This window comes from Arachis hypogaea, chromosome 1 (assembly GCF_003086295.3).
Source record: "Arachis hypogaea cultivar Tifrunner chromosome 1, arahy.Tifrunner.gnm2.J5K5, whole genome shotgun sequence".
Taxonomy (NCBI): domain Eukaryota; kingdom Viridiplantae; phylum Streptophyta; class Magnoliopsida; order Fabales; family Fabaceae; genus Arachis; species Arachis hypogaea.
The window spans coordinates 565,750-587,438 of record NC_092036.1 but is presented as its reverse complement, the minus strand read 5'-3'; the positions used below and the strand labels follow the sequence as shown (position 1 = coordinate 587,438).

Here is a 21,689-nt window from a genome sequence, read left to right as displayed (position 1 = left end):
TCAAACTTTCATGTTATCAAAGACTTACCAATGATATGCCCATTCGTACATGATCATAAAATATTTTAGACAACAAATCTAAATATGGAATGCACTAAATACAAATCTAAATATTAACAAATATATATAAATAATACAATTTAATGATTTTATTAATGTGTTATTTAACATTTGTTTAAGATATGGAATGCACTAGGAAATTTTTCGCATAGTCTATTCAGACATGTGACAAGGACCATTTTGATTTTCAATTCAACGATAATAAAGAACTATACATTGTTCTATGCTGTATAATATTTAACTATTTTTTTTATTTCACTTAAAGTTTTTAACTATGCAAATCATGTGAAAAGAAAAAACAACTAAGAACAAATTTGTCCAACACAAAATCTTAACAGCCAAATTGAAAATTCTCTCAAATTATTTGTATTTAGCAGCAATCTGTTGGAGACAATCACTAAGTTCTTGGGGCTTGCAAAGCATAGCCATGTGATCTGCGCCATTGATCTCCATGACGTCATTAATCCCAGAGTTTTGGATCATCAATTGCTGATACTCCAATGAAATCGTAAGGTCCTCAGTGCAAACAACAAAAGCACGAGAAATAGATCCATATCCCTCTTTAGAGAAGTTCTTTTCTTGTGATAAGTCTTCTATGAACAATGATGATGGCCTTATCAAACATTTGATCAATTCAAAATCCTGCAAAAATCCATTCATTATTATTATTATTATTATTATTATTATTATTATTATTATTATTATTATTATTATTTAATTGATTGAATATTGTTACGCTCTTGAACTTATAATGCAAGCGAGAGACATCACAATATATTTTTTCTGACCAATATTTTTATGTGTAAGATGTATTTAATAAAAATAAATATTATGTTATGAAGACTGTTTCAAGAGACTTATTTAATATAAGTGATCAAGTTGATATTGATGTTAAAACTACTTACGAAAATGAGGGTGAAAATTTATGTGCGATAATTTCACATGAAGTTGATAGTTGAGAGTCGTTACATAATTTGAATAATTTGACTAAATTTTTATTTAACAGTTTTTACTTATTAACTTTACTTAAAGTTGACTGCATCTGAGTTTTCACCGAAAATGAGTTATTTGATAAAAATTATTAATAATATAAAGTATTTTATACAATCATTTAATTATGTCTATTATTTTAGATGACTATTCGTATAATTAATATAAAAAATAAATATTTTTATTAATATAATATTATATAGTTAAATATATTTATATTTTATATTAATATTGTATCAAAATTAAATTCACTTATAAATGGTTATATATATTAGAACTTAGTGTATATTTGGATGACAGTTTACAAACGGTAGTTTGAATAAAATTGATTTTATAAATTTGATTTTGATGAAAAATAAGTTTATAAACTTGATTTTGATAAAAAATTATAATTATAAAAATATATAATATCAAATAAATAATTAATAAAAAATAAAAATAAAAAATAAAAATAATAAATAAAAAAATTTTATTTAAAAAATAATAAAAATTTTATAAATAATATAATAATATGCATAAAAAATAAAGTTGATAAAAGATAAATAAAGATAGAATATTATTATCATTTACCTCAGAGGAGCAGTGTTGGTAGACCTTGGTGGACAAGAAGTTGGGCCCAAACAACATTGACGTTTTGTTTCCACATTGTGAGAATGTCGTGTCCGAAAAATCGGATGCCGGTATCCCCTCAACGCACTGTTTAGAACAGAATTTCCAACGTTATTTGTTGTACTTATTATTATATGCATAGGATAAACTCGCCAAGAAATGTGTATAAAATCAAATTATATGTAATAATGTAAACTATATTTTCTTTTAGCCTGAATTTTTTTACAATAAAAAATATTATTTATATATATATTAAAAATTAACTATCAAATCAACTATCATATATTTATTTATTAAATATATATAATTTAATTTATTTTTAATATATATTTTACATTTTAATTAATATTTACTGTATTTTGTTCATAATAATATTACAAAAATATAAATTTTTTAAAATTACATCAGTTTTATCTTGACATTATAAATTATAAATTATATTAAAAAATTTATAAATCAAACTACTTTATAAAAAAAGTCATAAAGATTTCTGTCAGTTAAGAAGGTCAGGGTCTCTGTAGCTAAAAAAATTAAATAATAAATTTTTAGTTATTATTTTTATGTAAAAGAGTTTAATTAATTTTTATTAGTAATTAATTTTAACATTAATTATCTAAAACTTGAAAGAATTTAATATGTATACTTTTATATTTGATTAGACGTTAAATCTGTTAGACAAATAAAAATAATTAATTTTCATTCTTGTTATTTAAAAAAAATATTTTTTCTCTTTATATATATAAAAATATAATTAGATATTAGTATAAAAAATTTATATAGTTAATTATCAAATTAACTTAAAATTATTTTTTTTAAAATAATTAAATCTTGATTCTATTTATCAATTATCTCAATACTATTCTCTTCAAATAGATGTAATAAATATTTGAAAGAAGAAAATTAAAAATATAAATTAAAAAAATAAGTAATAAAATTTAAAATTAAATAAAAATTAAAAAATATGTATATAGTAATAATATACTTTTTATATAAATATTACGAGATTATTTTTTTAGTTATAAATTTACTATATTTTTTATAATTTTTTGAATTTATTTAAATGATATTATTTTATTAATTTTATTTTTTATAGAAAAAAAAGTAGAGAAAGATAAAAAACGAAAGAGAAAAGAGAGATAGATAAAAAAGGAGAGAGAAAATTTGTAATTTCAAAGCAAAAGAATTTATTTTAGTTGTAACATATTTTAATTTGTAAAATTAATAATATAAAATATAAACTATAAAATATATAGAGTGGAAATGATAGAAACAAAAAGAGAATAAAAAAAATTTATTAATTTTAAAAAAAATATTTTATTTTAATTTTAATAAAAGATATTATATAACATATTTTGATTGATAAATTAATAATATAATATAATTATATTTTAATTTTAATTAGAAAATGTTATATTATATATTTTAATAATAAAATTTAAAATTAGTTATTGATCATAACATATAAAAAAATATAATGAGTAAATAAATAAAAAAATAAAAAAACTAAAAAAAATTAATTAAAAAAATTAATTTTAATTATAATAAAAAATAATATATAATATATTTTATTATAAAATTAATAATATATAATATATAATAGATATATATTTTATATTAATAATTTTATAACTCATTTTAATAGTTAATTTTAATATAAATCAAAGTGTTTAAAAAAATAGAAAGTTAAAAAAAAAGTTATACTTTTCGTCTTTTCTCTTCGTTTCAAGAAGCATCTACCTTTTCAATAACATAGGATGGTTTGTGTTGAGTGTCCGGCACAAAAGCTGTTAAGAAAACACCAACTTGCACCTTTGTGGGGAATTTTTCCATAGCAAGTGCAATGTTGAGCCCTCCAAGACTGTGTGACCCACAAGAACCACCTTTTCTTTTGGGGGAAGTGACTCTATAACCTCCAACAATGGCTCAGAGTACTGAGAAAAAGTCTCAACATCTTCGATCTTCTTCAAGTTGGTTCCAGAAGCAGCAAGGTCAACAACTGTGACCTTGTGGCCTGAAGCTTCTAGAAGTGGCTTGATCTTGTACCAACACCAAGCACCATGGCAAGCCCCATGTACCAAAATAAAGTGCTTTATTGAATCGGTGGAGTTTGTACTCATCTTTATGTTTGATGATTTGTTGATTTTGTTATTCCAAATTGGTTTCAAACAAAATATATAGACGAAGGTTAGCTGCACTTCTTGACTTGTACTTGTGGTTGATGAGTTGGTTTTGGATTCCTACTTGTTGACACTTGTCAAGTAAAAATGGAGTAAAGTTTTCTAGATTATTGATTTTGTGTTTGTAGAGTTGTTATATAGGATATTCTGTTAATTATTTAAGTTTGACCTCACTGTGAAACTAAATTAATATTAAATAAAAAATTTTTTGGATTCAAATAAGACATTTTAAACTTTAAGGACTAAAACAAAATTACGCCCAAACATAGAGAACCAATTTAATATTTTACCCAGTAAAAATGACTAAATTTACATTAAAATTAATTATTAATATAAAATATATATTAAAATATAAATATAAAAAATAAATTAAATTATATATATTTATATATAAATATATTCATAATTAATTTTAATATTTAATTTTAATATATAAATAATATTTTTTATTAAGTAATTGGCAACTTCTCTTTTACATGCATCCAAATTGGACAAGCGCGATTGGAACAAGTTTGATTTAACGGGATAGATAATTTTTTTTTAGAAGCAATATGTGAGTGCTGTGTTTCGTATTGCCTGGAAGATACGTAAATGCATCTGATAAACGCCAGAAATTAAGTTTTCATCAAATTTGTCTTTATTTAATATTCTTGTAAATAATTTTAGCTCACCGTGCCTTTTGTCAAAATATAAATATTATTTAAATTATGATAATTTGTAAATATACTGGAAAGTAACCGTTTAAATAAATGTGTTAAAGGTATAACAAAATTAAGTTTTTATTATTCTTTATGTATGTTCAAACTATAGTTATCACAACTGAATCAATAATCAATCTAATTGAGTCATTAAATTACTGGTTTAATAGATTAATTATTGATTAAACCGTTTGATATGATATTAATTAAATAAATATAAAAAAGTATAATAAATAAAAATTTAAATGAAAAAATAAATAAATTATTTGAACAAGTGTATTTAATCCATTTTTATAAATTAAATGTAGATAATAATAATAATAATAATAATTTAGATATTAATCAAAATAATAACTTAAGCTAAAATTAAAAAGTCATGAGTTTATTTTTTGGAATTAACAATATTTTTTTATAGATTATATATTAATGAAGGGTATTTTAGAAAAGAATTTATATCAACTCCCTTTTTTGTTTCTGTTATATATAGTAATATATTGTGACAATTAATTCACTCTTTTATATATTAAATGTGTATAAAAAAAATTGGCGTTGCGGAAGTTATTACCAAGTCGATTAAGAATTATAAAGAGTGGGTTAACTTTATTCTGTCTAGTTATTGATGGCAATATTAAAAATAATTACAGTTTTTTGTTTAATGTTTGTATTGTAACTCTAGACATTTTTTAAATGATCCACTTTATTGTATTGAATTTTTGTTTCAAAAAAATGTATAAAAAACTAAAACTTGAATTAATTAAAATATAAGTAATTTATAATGTAACTAAAAGATTTTGGATTCAAATCTTAAAAATAACAAATTATACTTTATGAATTATATGTAAATGAATATAAGAAGAATAAAACAGGTGATGAACACCAACCTTTCTTATATTCTCATTATATAAAGTATATATAAGACTAAAAATAAATAACAGATAAAGAATATGTAATCAGATCTCTTAATCAATATATACAATTATTATTAGCATAATATATAGTAAAAACTATGTTGGCTTGATACGGTAATAAAGAAAAGAATAGGATTTTTTTTTCTCTTTTTAATCTCAAAATTTACTCTCTTAAAATTTAAGAAATGTAGTACTAAATATCTATTTTGTTTTTGTGAAAGTCTTCGTCTTTAATTATGAACCACTCTAAAACAACAATTGAGAAGGGTAACTCGACTTCGATCCTAAAACAACACATGGCAGGTGAGGAAAAAGAATAAAATTATCAAAACACTAATAAAACAGTGAAAAAAGAAAAAGCACTGATAATATATAATGATGAAGACATTTTTAAAGGAACGAAGGACGATAAGAAAATCATAATAAAAAAACTCAATACCAATAAATACATTAATGTAGCATGAATCCAAAATATTATGGCTAATATTTAAAGAAATTATGAAGAATACAGAGTAACACAGGTAAGACCCAAATTCTACCAGTTCTTTTTCAAAAGGAGATAAATCTTGAGAGGGTTTCAAAAGAAAATTCATGGGTGTTTAAAAATATCTAACTGCTAGTGAAGAGATGAAAAAGGAAAGAAGAAAAAATAGAGAAAAAATTAGACAAGGTTGATATTAAAATATAGATCTAGAGATTGTCTGAACACTGTAAGATTCCAAAGTTAGGAAAAAAATAGCGATTTTTATGGGAGATATAAAAGAGTGTGCCATATACAAGTTAGGACGAGACCAGGAGAGATTTGTTAAAGCTACTATCAAAATGAAGGTAGAGACACAATTTAGAAAGAGGATACATGTATGGAGTAAAGAAGACGGATTTACCTGGGTTTACTTCAAGTATGAACAACTACCAACATGTTGCTATTATTGCGAGAGAATGGGTCATGAAAAAAGTGCGTGCGAGACAGCAACAAAAGATGTGGAGGAAGACCAGGATAGTAACATGAGGATGGGACCATGGCAGAAGGCATATAAGGTAGGAAAAAAAGTGGAGCAAAAAAACCAGAAAAGAGAGATAGCACCAAAGAACGATGAAGGAAAACAGAAAACTGAAAAAAAAATTACTGAAAAACTTATGGACAAGTTGGCTAACCTGACAATGTCAGACCCAAGTGGTCATGATATTAGAGAAGTTTCTGGCCAACTCCTACGACAACAGTCCAAGCAGCCACCCATCTGAGAGTGGATCTGGGATGTGTTGACAAAAAAGGGATAAAACAAAAAGAATTTTTAGTCAAGCAAATACGAGAAGAATCAGAAACAAAAAGGGGAACGAAGGAAAATGAAAAGACAACAAAAAAAAAGAGGAAGAAAAAGTCAACAATAGAAAAGGAGAAGAAGTAAAAGAGCTAAAAATCAAGAAAAAATGATATAGAAATAACACGCATATTCTATGACACAGAACAAATCAGCAGCTAGGAGAAAAAAGAAAAAATAACAAAAAATAAAAAAGGAAAGTCAGGGAATCAGTCCCTAGTAAGGAAAACAAAATAGAATAGGATGAAATGAACCTGAAGAGCAAAAATGGTGGAAGTGGGGAGGAGAAAGGAAGGGAGCAGAGCAACAAACAAAGAAGATGGCGATGAATATTGAGAGCACAACGGTGGAGGCTGCTGGGCAGTCCTGCCGAGCGCCATGAAGATACTAAGCTGGAATTGCCGTGGACTTGAAAATCCATAGACAATGAAAACTTTGCACAAGATCTTAAAACAGAAAGTTTCCAACCTTGTCTTTTTAATAGAGACAAGGAAGAAGGTGGAGGAGATTATAAGAATGAGACATAAAGAAGAATTGCAAAACATTGTGGGAGTCAATTGTCACAGAGAGAAAAGGCAAAGAGGAAGAGGGTTGGCTTGTCTATGGGACAATTCTTTAGAGCTCAATATAATGTCCATGTCTCCAATTCATATAGACATAAAAGTCAAGATCAAAGGAATAGATAAGTGGTGGAGAGCGACAGATTTTTATGGCTGTCCGAAAAACCAAAATAAACATACAAGTTGGGAGTTTCTCAGGACACTGGGCCAAGTCAACAACAGGTCATAGATGGTATTTGGAGATTTCAACCAAGTGCTAAGCCAGCAATAAAAAAGAGGAGGAAATCCAGTTACTTTTGCACAGATGAAAGGTTACACTCAAGTACTTTCATTGTCCCCTGTTTGTTAATATTGGAAACATAGGCTGATGTATTTAGACCTAATAGCATGCAAGTGCCTGATCCTTCCTCTAAATATACTCAAGTTGAAAATTATCCCTCAGATGCGATAAAAAATGTCTCAAGCAATCCAAAGGTATGCCCCTTGTAAGTGGCTTAATGTAAGCAATTGAATTCTGTGTGAAATATGGTGATAATGATACTGTTTATTCCAAACTCAGCTTTCTTTTAGACGTTCAAGGAGACAGTAATTAGGGCCAAAAATTTAGAGAGTGTTAGTGCTGAGACAATATCAGCTGCAACCAGTGGCACAATATCTAAGTTGTTCAAATTCATTCCAACACCAGGGTTGAACTAGTTTTTCAAAAAATATGCTTCTAAGAATTAGTGTGAAAGTTGTTGTCTTAGTTATATTACCACCTTTTATTATGTTGGAGGAAGAAGACTTTATGTTGTTTAGAATGGTTTCGTTTAGTTTATGTTGAAAAAAATAAACCTTCTTTTGACTTGATTTGGTTTGTGTTGTTATTGAAGCCAAATATTTATGTGGTTAATATGTTTGGGTTCTCAGGTTTATGTTACCATTTTGATAAATGAACAGACCAATGTTAATGTGTTTTTAAGGTTTGCGTTGAAGTAAATATAACTTCTTTTAACATCACGAATTATAGGTCAAATAGGTCCCCTAAGATACCATATTATAAGGCAAATAGGTCCCCCACATGAAAACGACGCCGTTTGCATTTTCTGTCTAAGTGGGGACGAATTTGTCTTCCCCGAAACGATGTCGTTTTGCCCCTGGTTTCAATACGACGTCGTTTTGTCCAGCGTGGATGGGGACCAAAATGTCCTAGAGGTGACATGTCGCAGTTAACCTGACACGTCACCACTTTAACCGGATAAAACGATTTTGGGGACGTATCTGGTGAATATCTGAGAACCTCAGGGTCGAAAACTTAGTTAAATTTTGTGGGGGACAAAACTGTCGGATGGTAAATTTCTTGGGGACTTATTTGGGGTATTACTCTAAGTAATTGAGATGATACAAAAGCTCCAGGAGAAGGAGAAATTCCTCTTTAGCTTCCTCATGAATCAGCTATGGAGAGCCAGAAATCTATTAGTTTTTGAAGGAATTGAGTCACAGGTTGACAAAGAAATCAGAAAGGCATGGAATAATTGAAATTTTTTTTTGGAAAGCACGGTTAATTGAAGAAAAGAAGATAAGATCACACTCAAACTTGCTGGCTAAATCAAGAAGCAAATGAAATGTCCCACCAAATTCCCTATTTAAAATAAATGTTGACACAGTAGTTAGAAAAAGTGATAAAAAAAGAATTGGAATGGTGGTGAGAGATTTTTTAGACCTTGTCTTAACTGCAGCAATATGGCTCATCTTTTTCAGCGTACAAGCCCATGAAGCAGAAGCATTGGCTGCATATTTAAGAGTGAATTTTGCAATAGATTATTGCTTCAAAGATGTTATTTTAGAGTGCGATAATCTAAAAATTGTGAACGCTCTGAAATAAGGTAAAGTCAATGGAACTTGTTTTAACTCTTTCATCACTGATACATTATCCTTATTAAAAAAATTTAGAATAATTAATTTTAATGATGCAAAAAGTGAAAGAAATATGATAGTACATGGACCTGCACAAATGACCTTTACTAATTCTTATTAAGTGTGGATAGAAGTGGCCTCATATCATATTCAGATTTTGGCTATACTATATATTTTACCATGAAACAAACTTTTTCTGTCAAAAAAAAAACTATGTTGGCCTGATGACTCCAATGATGTAGGCAATGCCGGAGCTTCAAGAGAATATTTGGGGGTTAATATATAGGATAAAAAATATTAAATAATATGTTATATATTTAATTAGAAAGTAAATATTTTGACCATAAAAAATTATCAAACCACCCACGTATTAAAATTATTTTGATGGTCTTTATTTAATCTTTTAAGGAGAGCCTAATGCTACCAAAGAATTTGTGATTTTTTTTATTCTAGAGACATGATCTGAAGCTGATAACCTATGCTTCTTGATGATCTTGATTTGAGTTACTTGACACTATATTTAGTAAATTGAAAAAAGTCTTAAATTTTGTTCCGAATTTCATGATTGAATGAGCTTCCTACCATCTTGTTTTTAAAGATTATATCAATTGATGTCAAAATTCATGATTGTAGATTAAAATAAGAGAGGTGTTAGGACAGCAATTTTTGTGATTTGTAGCTATCAAGTAGCCATCAATAATATTTTAAATGGTATAAAATTTCATTCAATAATAGAGAATTACTTACTTTTATTTTACTAACTACGTACTAATCAGAATTTAATAAAATTGCTGATTTTCTAGACTTTTCCTTAAAATCATCCTGCAACCATTGTTTATAACAAGTAGATTTCATGTCGTTCTGTTGATTTTCTAGAGTAGCAAAACGTGAAGGAACACAATCTCTATAGAGGTGTTCTTCCAAATCTTTAAAAATATCAACATGAATTAGTGGCAATACCATTACCTTTAATTATCACATAATCACCTCTAATTAGAAATATTTTTTAATTAGTCTGAGAGATCAATACTGATACCATCACATGATACTTTACCACAAAACCATGTAATAGACACTTCACTATAGTACCATATAGCAATGTCCTAAAAATAAAACAGCAAGCAAGGAAAAAGTTTGAAAATCTTAACAACCAAATTGAAAATTCTCTCAAACTATTTGTATTTAGCAGCAATCTGTTGGAGACAGTCACTAAGTTCTTGGGGCTTGCAAAGCATAACCATATGATCTGCGCCGTTGATCTCCATGACGTCATTAATCCTAGCGTTTTGGATCATCCATCGCTGATATTCCAATGGAATCGCAACGTCCTCAGTGCAAACAACAAAAGCACGAGAAACAGATCCATATCCCTCTTTAGAGAAGTTCTTTTCTTGTGATAAGTCTTCTATGAATAGGGACGATGGCCTTATTATACACTTTATCAATTCAAGATCCTGCAAAAATCCAATTATTATTAGGTGTTAGTTTGCTATGATGCTTAAAAATTAATTATTAAATATAAAAAATGTTAAACATAAATATTTAATTTAAAAATAAAAAATAATAAATTTTAAATATTTGAAATTTATTATAAAAAATAAGTTAGTAAACATTAAATATCAAATAAAAATTGGCCTTCCTATTATTACGGTTTTGAAGTTTAGAATATTTTTAATATTTAATTTTAGTTCAATTTTATTTTGGTTTTTACAAAATATTACATAAATATTTATAGAACTATATATCATAAAAATTAATTTAAAATTTAATATAAAATCTGTCACTTTAATATTTGATCTTAATTCAATGTAAATTTTATGTAGTTTTGAGTTATTTAATGTAATGAATTGTATAATGACAATATTTGATTAGTCTCTTTTTAGAGTGATACGGTCTTTTTTTATTAATATCAATTTTATTTCAAATATTATATCTAATATAAATTTTAATTTTAAATCTGTAAATGTCAAAAATGATATCAAAGAATAGTCTATTGGAAAATTGCTCTTGTAAAGGAGGAAATCTAGTCATTTGTCGACATACGAGATATTATTGGTAAATCCAGACAAACTCATAAAAAGCTGGTTGTAATAAAGCAAGCAACAGAGATCACAATTCCCTTTTATAGTTTTACTTTTATACCATTATGGCATTATTTATGCCATATAAACAACATGTTGTTTGGACATTTATACAATTATTGCACTTACACACACATTTTATGGAGAAAACAATTTTGTTACATGTAAATTAGTCATTTATAAAAAAATATTTTTAAAATATATTAAAAATAAATTAAATAATACATATATTTATACATAAATATATAATAATTAATTTAATAAATAATTTTTTAATTTATAGATAATATTTTTTAAGAAAAAATGATGTGATATAAAGTATATGAATAATTATATATATATATATATATATAGAGAGAGAGAGAGAAATACTTGATGACTATCAAAATTTATTATTTTTAGACATCAATTCAATTTCTTTAATCTAGTAATTTAATAACGTATTTTATCTTATATTTTTGAATATTAATAACTAACTAATAACTAAAAATAATAAATTTTGATAATCCTCTATATATATATATATATATATATATATATATATATATATATATGATAATGTTTGCTTGATTATCGCTAAATTAGTGTGGCTTAATTTTTCCTATTTCCACTCATATTTCCGCTAATTATCGCCAAATTAGTTTAGGTTAAACAAACTTGCATTTAAGTATACAACTAATAAATATCTCAAAACAAAATTGCTTATCTAGCAATGATATTTAATCAATTTTAATTACTTTTTTAAATTTACAATACTAATATTAAATATTTTATTTATTATAAAATTATTATAATTACCCGTATAAATGCATGGTTAAAGATAAGATACTTTAATGACAAAAAATATATAAAATTTGGAGTGCAGTAATAACTTTTAGTTGTTTGGTGACATTTACCTCAGTGGAGCAGTGTTGGTAGAGCTTGGTGGATATGAAGTTGGGCCCAAACAACATTGACGTTTTATTTCCACACTGTGAGAATGCCGTGTCCAACCATTCAGACGCTGGTGTCCTCTCACAGTACTGTTTAGAACAGAATTTTTAACGTCATCTGTACTTTATCAGATGTATAGGACCAGAAATTATGTATAAAAAAATAAAATATTATTTTGGTAAATACTATAATCTCTAAAAAATAGTATTTATTTATTAAAAAAAATAAAAATTAATATTTAATTTAAAAGATATAAAATAAATAATTTTTAAAAAAATTAAAACTTACAATAAAAAATAAATTAAATAAAATTTATATAACAATTCATAAACACCATAAAATTGACCTATTATTTTAGTCTTTTCACTAAATTTTAATTTCGTCTTTAATTTTTCAAAAAAAAATATTTTAAATATATTATTTTATTTTAATTTAAATTAAAATAATTTTTCTAAAAAATGTTTTTTTCATTATAATTTTCTTCTAAGTAATTATATTAATTATAATTATAATTATAATCATCATAATGTTGATTATAATAATTTGAAAATAAAAATAAAAAATATAAAAAATATTTTTATATAAATAATTTTAATTTTAACTAAAAATTAAAATTCAATCCCATGACTAAGAATTAAAACATTACTTAAAAAAAATTGTATATATAGGACAAAATTGTGAAGAAATGTGCGTAAAATCAAATCACGTGTAATCTATATGATGTGATGCTTATACAGCCAAATAAGTTCGTAGTTTTCTTTTGATATTATTTAAGCTCTTTATTATAATTAAATGTACAACCACAATAATGTTATGTAAACAATTTTTTAAATACAATTAATATATAACAGAGTACTAGAGCTTTTTATAGTTAGTGTTATTGACCTAGCAATATATCGCTATAAGGTAAATATGAAAACCTTTTAAACTTTAATTACATAATAATTATAAAAAATATTCATCCAACATTATTATAAAAATTAAGGATCATGTTATATTAAAGTAGATGCTATCATAAAAAATTTTATAATTATCTTTATATAAAAATATTTTTTTATTATTAAATAATAAATTATAAAATTTGATTTTAATATTATAAAAATATTTTTTTTAAAAGTGTGACTATATAAACAAATCACACTTTTAAATACAAAATTTCATAAAAAAATAATTTTAATATTTTTATTTAAATAGATACCTTACATTAAATGTTCAAATTATCACGACAATCTCTCAAAATGGCTATACGATATGATAACAATATTTTTTTAATCATATTCTTTATCTTTTTTAAAATTATATATTCTCAATTCTTATTTGTAATATTAATATTTTTTAATATTTTTTTGTCATATTTATAAAGATTGTGGATAATTTTTGAAAAATAAAAAATATAATTAAAAAGAAGTCGCGTTTAGTAGCTATGCCTTGATAGTTCTGTAGTTTCGGCTATAATGAATAATTTTGGTTCTTAAGAATTAGTTTTATTTTTTTGTTTCATTTTTTTATTTTTTCATTCATAAAAAAATAAAGGTTAAAAAAAGTTTTACTTCTCTAAATTTCAAGAAGCATGTACCTTTTCCAAGACATAGAATGATTTTGGCTTGATTGATTATTTATTGTTGATGGTAATGTCAAAAGAAGATTTTAATTAATTAAAGATCAGTTTTTGTACAATTTTTTTTAGAGGAGTGTTAGGGGTCAGTAACTTTCAATACTATCTTTAATGGTTTGAGATTATATTTAATGGTAAAAAATTACTCACTTTTCTTTTGATGGTTAAGTGCTGACCACAAGACACAAAAGTTACTGGTTCCTTAGACTTTCTCTTTTTTTTAGTCGAAATTGTAAACTCAATAATAAAAAAAAAGTTTTGCTTCTCTCTAATTTTCAAGAAGCATGTACCTTTTCCAGGACATATGATGGTTTGTGTTGAGTGTCCGGCACAAAAGCTGTCAAGAAAACACCAACTTGAACCTTTGTGGGGAATTTTTCCATGGCAAGAGCAATATTGAGCCCTCCAAGACTATGTCCCACAAGAACCACCTTTTCATTTGGGGGAAGTGACTCCATAACTTCCAACAAAGGCTCAGAGTACTCGGAAAGAGTCTCAACATCTTGGAGCTTCTTCAAGTTGATGCCAGAAGCAGCAAGGTCAAGAACTGTGACCTTGTGGCCTGAAGATTCTAGAAGTGGCTTGATCTTGTACCAACACCAAGCACCATGGCAAGCCCCATGTACCAAAATAAAGTGCTTTATATAATCTGTGTCATTTGTGGTACCACCCATGTTTTGTGTTTGATAATGTTATTCCAAATTGGTTGCAAACAAAATATATATAGAGAAGAGAGGCTAGCTGGTTTTCTTGACTTGGAGTTTAGGTGGTTGAGTTGGTTTTGGATAATAATTCACTTTCATATACATCCAAATTAGACAAGCGCAATTGGAAACAAGTTTGATTTAATGTGGTAGATCATTTTGGTAGAGTAATTAATAAGTCTTGAATTGGACACACATTAATTTTAGAAAAAATATAAATAGACAATAAAAATATTAAACAATATGAATAATAGATATATCAGATGTTCATTTTATTTTAATGTTGTATGAGAAAAGGTGAAATGCTTATACGTTGGAAAAAGAGTGTATATTTCATAGAAGTAAGAAATTGGATGTCTGACTTACACACCGATTGGTTCAAAGGAATATGAGGAGAAAGAAAACAAAAAAACAAAATAGATGAAAAATTAAATTTTTTATTGTATAAATATCCATAGAAAATTAAGAGAAAAAGAGAAAAGTGATGTGGGATCCATTTAAAACTTTTCTCTTCGACCGTGGGCTGAAAACGAATGGGAAAGGAGCTCATAAGAATAAAATTACAGATTTATCCTTTGCTTAACAAAGAAATAAAAATTTCCCATTTCATTCTCTTTCAAAAATCAAAAACAGTGTCTAGCCAATAATAGAGAAGGATATTTTTAAAAAAATATTAATTATTAATAAAGATAATATATTAAAATCTTGTTAACTTTTAACTTGGATGATTTTTTGTTGAAAAAATTACTTAAATGTATTAATAAATTATAGTTTATATATAATATAAGAAAATGTATTAATGTTATTTTATTTTAGTATAACTATTTTTTATTCAAACAAAATTTTTATTTTTTATTTATTTTTTTTATCCAAACAATATATAAAAGAATTTTTTTGTCTAGAGTAAAATATCATTTTTGTCCCCAATATTTGGGATAAGTCTTATATGTGTCTCTAACGTTTAAATCGTCCTATTTGTATCCCTAACGTTTATAAAAGTGATTCAATGTTATCTTACTATCAATTATACTAACAAATCAGATTATATTTTTCAATTATTCTCACTTGGATGTATTCATTCTCAATTATGTCTCACTTGGATGTGTTCGATTTTAATTTATACCAACTATTTATGTTTAGATTCAATTATGTCCCTAGAAAAGTGAATTATATAAATGTTGTAGGAATTAGTTTTAACTTTTGATGAGCTATTTTTCGGAGTGGATCATTGATTCTATCCCAAACATTTGTATTCTAATTTCAAGAAGAGATTTTTAAAACTCAAACTAAAGCGTTCATGATATGTAATTGACCGCAGGATAACATTGAATCACTTTTACAAACATTAGGGATACAAACAGAACGATTTAAACGTTAAAGACACAAATAGAATTTACCCAAAATGTTGAAGATAAAAATGATATTTTACTCTTTTTCTATTTTCTTTTTACTCATTTTCCATTTTATATCCAAATAATATATTAGGGTGTCCACAAATTTCACCTTTCCATAGGTGTTTATTAATTTTTTATTCTTTTAAATCAGAAGTTTCATCTTTCGATTTGTGATTATCATTTTTTTAAAATTAAAAATATTACCTTTTGATTTGTGATTTTTTTTAAATTAAAAACTGTCATCTTTGATTTGTATTTTTTATTCTTTTAAATCAGAAATCTCATTTTTCATGTTTTTTCAAAAAATAAAAAAATTACCACATTAAAAATGAATAGAAATGCTTTTCTATATTAGTTTTGGTTTTGGTGATGTACAACTAAGTGACCTTGGCTCGTGTTAAACATGCGGGTGGAATCCTCGTGTTTTTTTTAATTTTTTATTATTTTTTCTCTTATATTTATTTTTAATTTTATTTATGAAACTAATGGTGAGAAATTACACTTTACTCAAGAGAATTCATTCCTGACAGAAAGTGATGCGTGTAGAGAACGTTGTCTTGAGAATACAGATAGAGATTTTTTTTTATTGAGTTCAAAATTTAAATACTTCAATCTTCATTTTCAATCCTCTTTGTTATGTTTCTGAATCAACAACACTTAAAGCACTCTTTCTATAACTGTGTGATTCTGATGAAATTTTTAAGGACCTAATTACTCCTGAACCCAAGAAGCTTCTGCTTGATAAAAGAGACAGTAGGATCACATTTGATGACTTCCGTTATCATTATCAGTTATCACTCTAACTTTTTTTGTTAAAAAAAAAATCTGGCTCAATGCGGGATGAGTTTAAAATTGATTTTTTTTAACATTACTTTTCACTATATGTGAGATACATTTTTAAAAATATTTTAAAAAATTGAGTGAATTGACAAATAAATTTTTAAAAATTTATACTTTAATTTGTATAGATTAATTTAAAAAAATATTAATACAATTTTTTAAAATAATAAATATGAATACATTATATTTAAATTAGTCTTTATAATTAAAATAAAAAATTTTAATTTAAATTAACTTGTTCATATTTATTATTTTAAAAAGTTTTATTGATAGTTTTTATTTATAAATTAATTTATTCAAAATATAAATTTTCAATGATTTATTTATTATTTTTGTAAAAAAAAAATTTATTACTCACTGCGAGAATAAATTAAAAACATTAAAATACAAGGATATAGATGAGCTTTTCTTTTGTTTTATATAAACTGGTTAGCATGAGCGATGTCACTTTCAACCTATCTCAATTGGCCCCCCAGCACTGTTTAGAAACGAAAATATCAAGGACTTTTTTTACCTAAATAAAGAAACTAAAAACGTAAAACCTAAAAAGTTATCCAGTAATCTAGATTATTCGACACAGGATTTATATATAAACAATTGAAAAATGCAGAAAATTAATTTTTAGGTAGCTAACTTTATAATTTTGATTTATAATTTAAAATATAAAATTTAAAAATTATAATTTAGAATTAAAAAATTTTTGGACTAATAATTTTTAATATTTTTTGTCATTATTTAATTAATATAAATATTAAATTATTTTTAATAAATAAATTTTATTAATTTATGTGTATAAATTTTAAAAAATATGAGTACAAATTATATTGATTCATATGTATAAATTTTTATAGATATAGATATAAATTATATACTTTTTATGTATAAAACCTGTAAATATAGGTATAACGGTAAATTATTATTAGTAAAAAATAATAATATTTGTTAGTTATATATAATTATTCTCTAAAATTTAAAATAATTAAAATAATTTTAAAAAATTAACTAATATTAACTAAAAAATATTGATTACTTAATATTATTCATAAATAATTTAGGAGTTAATTTTTTTTTATTAATATTTAGTAGTCAATTTCCTTTTTTCTCTTCTATTAATTGTTAGTTTAAAGGTTACATATGAATATTTTTTGACTAATTATTGATTTAAAATAAATTAATTTTTTAAACAAAAAATACATGTAAAATTAATGAACTATAATTTAAATGATATAATCTCTTGTATTAAGTTGTGGATTCGAGTCTCACTCTTATTTTAAAAAAAAAAAAGAAACACATGTGAATAAATTGCTACAATTTATTTGTTTTACGCAGCAGCAATCTTTTGTTAACAAGCAGAGTTCTTAGGGCTTGCACAGTTCTCCCTTCTCCGCCATGTGTAAAACAAGAAAATAATCATGATGATTGATGAACATACAGATTCACATCATTCTTTGGCGAAGTTCTTTTGTCGTGATAATAAGACTTCTATGGACAATGATGACGACGGACTCTGCAAAAATCCAATAATTATAATTGATTATTATTACTTGACTTTTGAAGCATGATGGAGATCCCATTCATTTGTGATATATATTTCTGGTAAAAGATTGAAAAAATTGACGTAAGGATTCGGCTATTGAAAGCAGGGTACAAGAACCAAATCGGTCACCGACCGGTTTAATGAGTCATTAGTTCAACTGAAATTAAATTATAGTTAAATTATTTTAATTAAATATACAATAAAATTATTAAAATTTAATATATATGTAATTATTATAGAAACTAAAGCATAGTTAAATTATTTTAATTAAATATATAATAAAATTATTAAAATTAAATATACATGTAAATATTATAGCAACTAAAGCAGTAATTTAGTATAAATATTTGTACATTTTAGTGGAAGAGAAAAATACAAATCATAATTAAATGAATTTTTTTTAATTTTTAAATTCTCTTTTATTTTTTATAACTTCTTTCATACTAGATCTGGTTTGGTCAGTTTGATTTAATTTTGGACTAAATTTTTTAAAATTAGTATCAAAATTCTTGTTTTAATTAGCTCTATCTTATTAAACTATCAAATTCATATTTCTATTTTCTTTTATTAAAAATTAATTTATTGATTAATTATTCGCTAATTTTATGAAGTTTACATCCTACTCACCTAATTAAGAATTTTGCCCTCAAATTCAAATTTAGTTACCTAAAAAGATGTGTGGGTAGTCGTTCCGCATAGCCAATTCGAGTTCCCAAGTATGTTTTTCGATACTAGCCCGAATCCAAACAACTTTCGCCAATGATACTTCATTTCCGAGCAATCGTTTGATGTTGGGGTCGTCAATCCTAACCGAGACTATTGGAAACGTCATATCTTCTCTTACTTGAACCAATTCCAGTTCCAGAACATGACTTGCATCGGGAGTATACTTCTGTAGCTGCAATACGTTAAACACGTTGTGCAGGTTCGAAAGATGCGGCAGTAAGGCAATCCTATAGGCTACCGACCCAATCCTTTTCCAAATTTCAAATGGTCCAATGTAATGGGGATTTAGTTTCTTCGTTTTGATTGCTCTACCCATTCCGGTTGTGGGAGTAATATTCAGAAACACATGCTCTATTTCTTTAAATTCTAAAGGCTTCCGCCTTTGATCAGCATAACTCTTTTGACGGCTCTGAGCGACAAGCATTTGACTTCGTATTTTTTTTATCTGCTCAGTTGTTTCTGCTATCATTTCAAGCCCTAACAAGCTCTTCTCGCTAGCTTCATACCAGCATAGTGGAGATTGACACTTCCTTCTATACAAAGCCTCATACGGAGCCATTTTGATGCTCGCATGGTAGCTGTTGTTATATGCAAACTCCACTAGCGGCATATATCGATCTCAGCTCGCCGGCTGGTTCAGAACACAAGCCCTCAGCATATCTTCTAGTGTTTGAATTGTCCTCTCCGACTGACCATCTGTTTGAGGGTGATATGCAGTTCTAAAACTCAACTGAGTTCCAAATGCTCGCTAGAAAGCCCCCCAAAACCTTGATGTGAATCGAGGATTTCTGTAGGATATAATGGTGGAAGGCACACCATGCAATCTCATAATCTTGAAAAGGCATCCTTTAACTCCCTCTCTCTACTACTCCCTTCCTCAGACACTCCTCAGCCACCCAGCTTTTATTTACGAGCTCTTAAAATACTCTGATCTCCATTGGTGCAACGGAGCTCAGAATATCACTCCGAAGGCCTCTTTCGTACTTAATACACTTCCATTCAACAAAATCCTCAGGCGCACCTTGACATATTCGGGAAAAGCGGCATAATTCTTCAAACTTATTAGTGTACTCAGTAACAGTCATCTAGCCTTGTTTTAATTGGAGCAATTCAAGTTCTTTAACATTTTTGACCGAACTGGGAAAGTACTTCCTATAAAACTCTGTTCGGAACACCTCCCAAGGGATCATAGCACCATCTGGCTGCAAGATACGTCGTGTTCCCTGCCACCAGTACTGTGCCTCACTTTGGAACTGATAAGTCCCGAATTCAACCCACTGCTCCTCGGAAACCTGCTGAGCCTGCAGTGCTCATTCCATTGCCTAAATCCAGTTATCTGCTTTCGTGGGGTTTGAGGTTCCCTTGAAGGTCGGAGGGTGCACCTTCAGAAAAGAGGTGAGCGTCATAGGACGCTCTTCACTGTTGTTTCCATTGTTTCCGTTGTTCATCTGATTACCCAGCGCCTCAGCTGTCGCCTGCATAATTGCAACCATGTTTTTTAGAGCATCCATAAAGTCTACATGGTTGTTCCCTACCGGTTCAGGACTAGCATTGCCTAATCTACCTCTGCCCCGCCCATGACCGCATCCACGAGGCTCCATCTGGTTCCTATACACATCAAACAAGTGATATCAAGTTAATCAGTCTCAATATCGCAAATCTACTGCTTCAAAGTCCCAAATGCATGCTCATAAACGTGTATTCCACATATATTAGTTAGATATCCTAACACACACACAGAAGCATAGTCAGTTCGTCCCTCAGGCTCTACAAGAACGAACTGCTCTAATACCATAATGTAACACCCTACCACACAGAGCTTTACGCTTAAGTTGTAAAACAAGGTGGTGTGGTATTATGACCTCTAAAATAAAATGCATATACGTATAATAATCGAAAGAATGTAGTATACTAGGAGCCATGAAGAATAGGTAAAACAAAATCGTAAAATTAAAAGCGCAACACTCAAGAATAAGAACTTCTTGCGTACGAAGAAAGCTAAGGTTCATAACATATATATTTGTAGAAAACAAGAGTAGAGAGTCAGGAGTACAAAATAACAAGCTCCTAACTCATCCTACGAAGCTCTCTCTGGAGAATCTTTACATACATACATACATACATACATACATACATACATACATACATACATACATACATACATATATATATATATATATATATATATATATATATATATATATATATATCAAACCCATAACTCAGGTTATACAAAAGACGTACAAAAGGCACACTAGTTCTCCATACTCCTCTAAGATGTACAAAAGTAAAACCAGTTATCAGGAGAGTTCTATACATATAATCAATATATAAACTATATACCAAAATAAAGTCACAAGAGATCTACTTTGCTGCAGAGCTCCAGACGCCTAGCGACGTGCCTCTCGACTTGCATTTGAAAACACAAAATATTCGTATGGAATGAGAATCGAGAGTTCTCAGCATGGTAGAGGTGCTGCATACATAAGATCTAAGGTCTTGGGAAAGCCAGAGGCAATCATAGAAAGCCGACACTCAAATTATAAGACTTAAAGAACTAAAACAGAATCCATAAATGGGTGGTTCTCTAAGGAATTCTAAACTTAACTAAAATCTAACTAAAACCCTTAATCTCTCCGCCT

At 26.9% G+C, this 21,689-nt stretch overlaps 1 protein-coding gene and 1 pseudogene across 1 annotated transcript; both read right to left on the bottom strand.

The window, feature by feature from the left end:
* Positions 1 to 200: 200 nt before the first annotated feature.
* LOC112785882 (salicylic acid-binding protein 2-like) lies at positions 201 to 4,056 on the bottom strand (annotated as a pseudogene).
* Positions 4,057 to 10,164: 6,108 nt separating this feature from the next.
* Positions 10,165 to 14,614, bottom strand: LOC112785753 (salicylic acid-binding protein 2). Its single transcript, XM_025829211.3, has 3 exons — positions 14,137 to 14,614; positions 12,195 to 12,320; positions 10,165 to 10,671 (listed from the first exon to the last, which is right to left on the bottom strand). Exons 1-3 carry the CDS (start codon positions 14,518 to 14,520, stop codon positions 10,390 to 10,392), a joined length of 792 nt encoding a protein of 263 aa, XP_025684996.1. The 5' UTR covers positions 14,521 to 14,614; the 3' UTR covers positions 10,165 to 10,389.
* Between the last annotated feature and the right edge of the window lie 7,075 nt (positions 14,615 to 21,689).